Source organism: Xyrauchen texanus, chromosome 47 (assembly GCF_025860055.1).
Source record: "Xyrauchen texanus isolate HMW12.3.18 chromosome 47, RBS_HiC_50CHRs, whole genome shotgun sequence".
NCBI lineage: Eukaryota > Metazoa > Chordata > Actinopteri > Cypriniformes > Catostomidae > Xyrauchen > Xyrauchen texanus.
The window spans coordinates 5,998,169-6,004,168 of record NC_068322.1 but is presented as its reverse complement, the minus strand read 5'-3'; the positions used below and the strand labels follow the sequence as shown (position 1 = coordinate 6,004,168).

The following is a 6,000-nucleotide window of genomic DNA, read 5'->3' as shown; positions in this document are numbered from 1 at the left end:
ACCATTCAGGGTGGAGGTGGTCACAGGCCTCTAATGACTTATTTAATTTTGTAAGAGAAATGACCCAGGGACCAAGGAGTGCTACATCTCTCCAGACAGAAAAACCTAAACAATGGAGCCACCTTAATTGTGACATTACAAGTGGTGGCACAGAGAAGAACAGAGGGGGTTTGATTAAATGCAGAAGAGGTTGGTGACTTTGTGAAAAGGTCATTGCACACTTACCTGGACTTTTCAACTCCCACTCTTTCTGAGCAAGGGGGGTGAATAGGAAGAATATAGAGAAAAAACCTCTCCCATGTGATTAGAGATGACTTCCAATATTTTCAGCATTGCCATTAGTGAAATAAGGCGGTAATTTCCTGGCAGGTGGTATCGGGCAGAAAATGACAAATGGAATGGGGGGTGAGGGGGGACTTGAACAGAAGGCAGCACAGGTGGGGTTGTTTGAGGTTAATTGAGAGGTTAACAGGGGGAGATGTTTGTCATAGGTCAGGGAAGACCACCACCAGTGGGAAAGGATGTAGTTCCTTCTGACTTACGCAACAGTGGTGGTCAGGTTCCGGTTGTACAGGCAACGTTTGGAATATGATGAGATTTTCAATAGCCAATTTCCAGCCTGGTCTAATTTCGATTTCTATAAAACAAAGAAACAAATGGCAAATATGTAAGGCATAAGCACAGTCAGCCAGTGCAATTACATATCAGCCAAGCAAGTAGGCATGCAATAATATGAATATATAGGGAAGACCAGGACAAGTTGTAACATGGTTAGGTTGTCAAGGGCTGTAATTCTACCCTCCAAAGTACATTTTAACTATCATATATATTTTTTTATTTATATACATCTCTTCGGTAAACATACATTAAGGCAAGGGTCAACTACAGTATATTATTATTAAGGAAGAGTTTACCGAAAGGTTTAAATGGGTTATTAGGACAAGTGGTTTCAAATTAATGTCGGGCTGTCACGTGTTTTAAAAGTCATAAACGTATACAATTTATCGATTGTAGATAACCCGCTATTGGGGCAGGATGTCACAAAAAGGTCAAAGTGTGTTCAATTTGCTTAATTCTTTTCCTGGGAATTAAATGCAACAATGTTCATAAGCTTTTTTTGTTCACAAGACTTTAAGGTGTGTGGCTATATAGAAATAGACTTTGAAAAATAAACCTACCCTAAGAAATTCATTGCAGCTAAAAGTTTGACTACTTGCCCCAATCTTCCCAATACATCAGCATGTTCAGTGAGCTGGTCATTATCACAAAATGAACCCCTTTAGGGCAATACAAGACCCGATCACCCTGTTGGTGTTTATTTTGCAATTATGACCATCTCAGTGTATGTTAACATGATCATTGCACGGCTGCTTGCCAAATTAATAATTACACAATCATTAAACAAAAATATAACTGCTGAATGCTGCAATTTGACCGACCAGAATCAAGTATGTCAAGATGAATATTGAAAACATATTTATCATAATTTTACACTCATAATTAAATAATTCATAATTCACTAAAATATATGAAAACAGAAAATATCTATTGACAAGGCTGTTGGTCGATTCTGGAACTGACACGAGGGGTAACTACAACTTCTGTTAATCTGCACAGTTATCACACAATGCCAATAATCTCAAAATGGCAAAACATCAGTCAATATTCAGGACCGTATCAGATTATCACAAGTAAATGTTACTAGTAACACCAGCAGCAAATACACATACCCAATTTAACTAGTGAACAACTTTCTCTAACATTTAATTCAGCTTGACACTCAGTCCTGAAACTATCACAAACCTTTCAAATCTCTACAGAGATACAACTCGATACACAGACTCTGATGCTAACGATACACATTAAATCCTTCTCTGAACCTTGTGCATGTTACTCAATTACTGCATATCTGAAGGCAATGGGAAACAGCCCAGCTGCACCGATGCATGACATCGGCACCTGATAAACATTCCTTCCACGGGCGGCTTCCTGCTTTCAGTGAATAATAACACAATTGAGCATCACAAGCAGATTTCTTAATCTCCAGTTTACCATTTTATTTTTAGAAAAATGTAATTTTTATGGTCCATTAAGAAACAAGTACATACTAAAAGACATTGAAAAACTGTAGGACAAAGAAAAACATTAAAACATCGATTTAAGTACAGTTTGCTTTATGAGAAAAGATAAATATGGTAAGCTCTGTTCACATTCTCTTCAGAAATGTATAAAAAAAATATGGCACCTGTATTTTTATATTTGGCACATATTAATCCTTTTTCTTTTTTTTTTTTTTTTTAAAGGCCATTTTTCGTAGACGGTTGTTTTGTCTGGTCGTCTGGAATTGCAATTAACTCCTGAAAGACACATTTTGATTAATCCTGATTTGAGTGTTTAAATAGTCTCTGAAAAATAGATTTTTTGTTTTTTAATTAAACAGGTATGATATATTTACAGTATATATTTATTAATTAATTTATTTGCTCTTAGATGAGAGAAGTGATTTGTTTTTTTAAATGCAAGCTAGCTTGAATTCTGCCAAATTAATTGGGAAATCGTTTAATTTGTAAACGAGAAATATCTAAAAAAATGTAACTCGAGTTCAGCTTGACTTTTCCTGACTATTAAAATAAAGAATGCACATTATTCATATGAATAGCACTTACAGTAACAAAGAACTGCTTAGCCTAAGAATTCAACTAAATTATTGCATACATTTCCTTTGAATCTTCACTGTAAATGTCTTTGTTAGTTAAGGTCTGTAAGTGGGTCTTGTCAAAAAAACAAGAACTATCTGATTCAGGAGAGGTAAGAGAGGTCAAGTAGTTCACCTTTTAACCTATTTTTCTTGAACGTTTCGGGTCAGTACAGTCACACGGTGTTCTAAGAGGTGCAGTTTCGCAAGTATATCATAAGCAGTTTCGACGAGATGAGTAAGCCGAGTCACAAACACATATGACATACCAAAAGCATTACACACTATGAAGAAAAACCAACTGTGTTAACATTGATGCTAACTTTAGCTTACATAATGCAGAGAAATTACATATTTTTACAATTTGCAAAGGCCTTAGGCAATGTAATACAGACTACTACGGTCAAGGAAAACAGCACTTTGCAATAGTGTATCCAGTATTTACTTAAAAGTGAGGCAAGAAGGGTTGTCCTAGTTTAGAGAAGCAAATAAAGAAATGAAATAAAGAATAAAAAAGTTTACACTGTATTTTTTAGATCCTTATTAATTACATGTCACTGCATTAGATAACAAAATATTAAAGCAAGTGGCATCTGCAAACAAGTCAGAAGTAACTTTTCTCAGCCTTGTTTTTTTTTGCCATGACTTTTAAATGATTTGCCACTGTGTAAAAAAATAAATGCAGCTTGGTTTGCTATTGTATCTAATGCAATTACATCGTACATTTTAAGCTTGGCTTAAGCATCCAAATACTTTTGGGCCACTGCACATTCTAAAGTATAGCATGTACCCAGTTAATTCATCCAACCTTAAAATCACTTTCCATCAACCCAACTGCTAATATCATTGGATGTCCTATTTTTATTTTTATTTTTAAACTTGGAAACTTTTAATGAAGTGACATACAGTAGACACTGCTTAAATAAAGACTTCCAAATTGGCCATCACTTAAAAAGCCCTCTCCTTTTTCAAAACAAACAATAAAAACATTTTTTAAATAAGAATCCCACTTAGCACCCACAAAGGCTTGACCTCTGACAGTGTGAAAGCGTTCTGTTTCTACTCAAATTACAGTGATGTGCAGAGCGGACTCAAGTCATCTGATGTCTGCTCAGTTTTCAGTTCAACATTTCAGAGTTAATACAATTCTTAAGTAGGATATATCTTAAAAAAACAACAAAGAAATTAGTTAAAAGGGACGAAAACAGTAAAATAGGATACAAAAAGACAAGCTCTGATATATTATTAGCATTGATTATATAGCATTGATTATCTGATTTAAGGCCCAAAATAGAAAATAATGTCATTATTTACTCAAACTCAAACATGCATGACTTTTTTCCTTTCTTCTTTTTGGCAAAAAGAGCTGTTAGGCAGACTGTTTGAGGCACAGCCTCAGTCCCCATTCCCTTTTATTGTATGGAAAAGATTTAATAAAAGTGAATGGTGACCATACATAAGCCATACAGTGTTGAAATAAAATGACAGAATTTTCATTTCTGGGTGAATTAGCCTTTTAAATATTAAGCGTCTTATTGTAGTTTTAGTCTACAGGGTTAAGTATGCAATGTATTTTTGTACAGTTTACATGACCTCTACATGGCCATCTTGAGCAAAAGAACACACTCTCGAGCTCTCATTCTCTCTTTCACACACACACACACACACACACACTCCACTCCACTCTATATCTGTCCTGGCTGTCATCTGCATGGGCTTTTATGTTGGGAAACAGATTCCGCAACACTCCATACAGATCTCCAGGCAGTCCGACGACTCGCAGCAGGCATCCATGATGCCACAGTCCATGTCACAGGGGCAGTTGCAGTCGTCTCCCAGGTCATCTGCGCAGCAACAGCAGCAGCAGGCTTCTGACGTACAGGTGCCGCACGAGGCCTGAGCCACCACCATATTGCACAGTGTGAGAAATTCACAAAACAGGCAGGCCAGGATGCAGTGGACACAGCAGTCTGCACTCAGGCAGAACAAAACAAAAATACATTAAATTAATACAGAAGATTTAAAAAGGGCATCACATCAAATGAACAAATGAAAAATAAAAGAAAAGCAAAAAATGGTTTTCCAAAGAATGCAATAAAGGAGTGTACACAATATTAAAGATTACACACAAACAAATGTGTAAGTCTAGCAATCTTATTTCTGTTTGTCTTCTAAGCCAATATGGTGACAGTGATAACACAAAGCTGATTTTACTTCTACACCTTTATCACATGGTTGTGTCTATATGTGTATAATGTGCGCATGAGTGAGTGAGTGTAGAAGAAGGTGGCGGCTCAGCAGTGGCGAGAGCAAAGAGGAATCAGAAAAATTCAAAAGGAACGAATTCCACTTTTGTGTTGATTAGTAGCTTTGTGAATAATGGGGTTATTACCATGCAAAAGCACAGGGTTTGTCACGTAAAGCTGATTAACAGCGTCCATGATTTTTGCCAGCAAATTGTCATGTTACTGCTGCCGTTTCTCTCATCTCTGATTAACATTTAACCTCACTCTCGCAGGGCTGCCATGCACGACACCAAATCACTGTTGTTTAAGATGATATGGATATACAGTTTAGCTTGAGCGCCAACCATCTGTTGGGGTATTTTGTGAAGAAGAAAAAAATGTCAAGGAAACCAAATAAAACAGCTTGTGTTTGTATGCATACAGTTATTATTGAAATAAAACAAAAAAGATAACCAACAAGTTGTGGTAGATGTTGACTTATCTTATGAGCTGAATGCTTAACGAAAATAAAATTGCACAGTCTTTGCAATACGACAAATACAAACCAGATGGTAGAGTACAAATATTACAGGGCATATGAAATAAACATGCGTTAAAGGAGAAAACTAACAATAAAAATGATTCCCACATGTGAAAAAAGAACATCTCTTTCTCTCATGCTCTCTCAAAAGATTACAGCTTCAATAAGTGGCATGGCGCACACTACGCTTCAGCATAAACAAAGCCATGAACACCTACCGGCCCAGACGTGCTGCTCGGACCTCTAATCAAATATAGAACCCAAACGGTGGTGCACACAATGATGTGGTGTGTATCATTTTGAGTCTGAAATGTGAATTTGCATGGCTTTCATCAGTCTGTGGTGAGCTGTCAGAGAGAACACTGGGTTTGATTGGGGCTCCAGTGGGGAGGGAGAGGGGAAGCGAGAAAGGACGGGGCCTGAAGACCACAGGATGCTCATGTTTGTTTGATCAAAGTGATTTTTGTAGGCGGTGGAGCTGACCGGCGGTGGTGCTGTGCAGCTTGGATGGTGTTTGAACATGAAACAAGTTTGCATGC

The 6,000-nt window shown here is 37.0% G+C and overlaps 1 protein-coding gene across 1 annotated transcript in view; it reads right to left on the bottom strand.

Moving 5' to 3' along the window:
- Positions 1-264: 264 nt before the first annotated feature.
- mdfic (MyoD family inhibitor domain containing) overlaps positions 265-6,000 on the bottom strand; it is a 30,285-nt gene continuing 24,549 nt past the window's right edge. Inside the window, exon 5 of the mRNA XM_052121201.1 lies at positions 265-4,665. Within this exon, the coding sequence (XP_051977161.1) occupies positions 4,415-4,665 (251 nt within the window). The 3' untranslated portion in view covers positions 265-4,414. The remainder of the gene's footprint in view (positions 4,666-6,000) is intronic.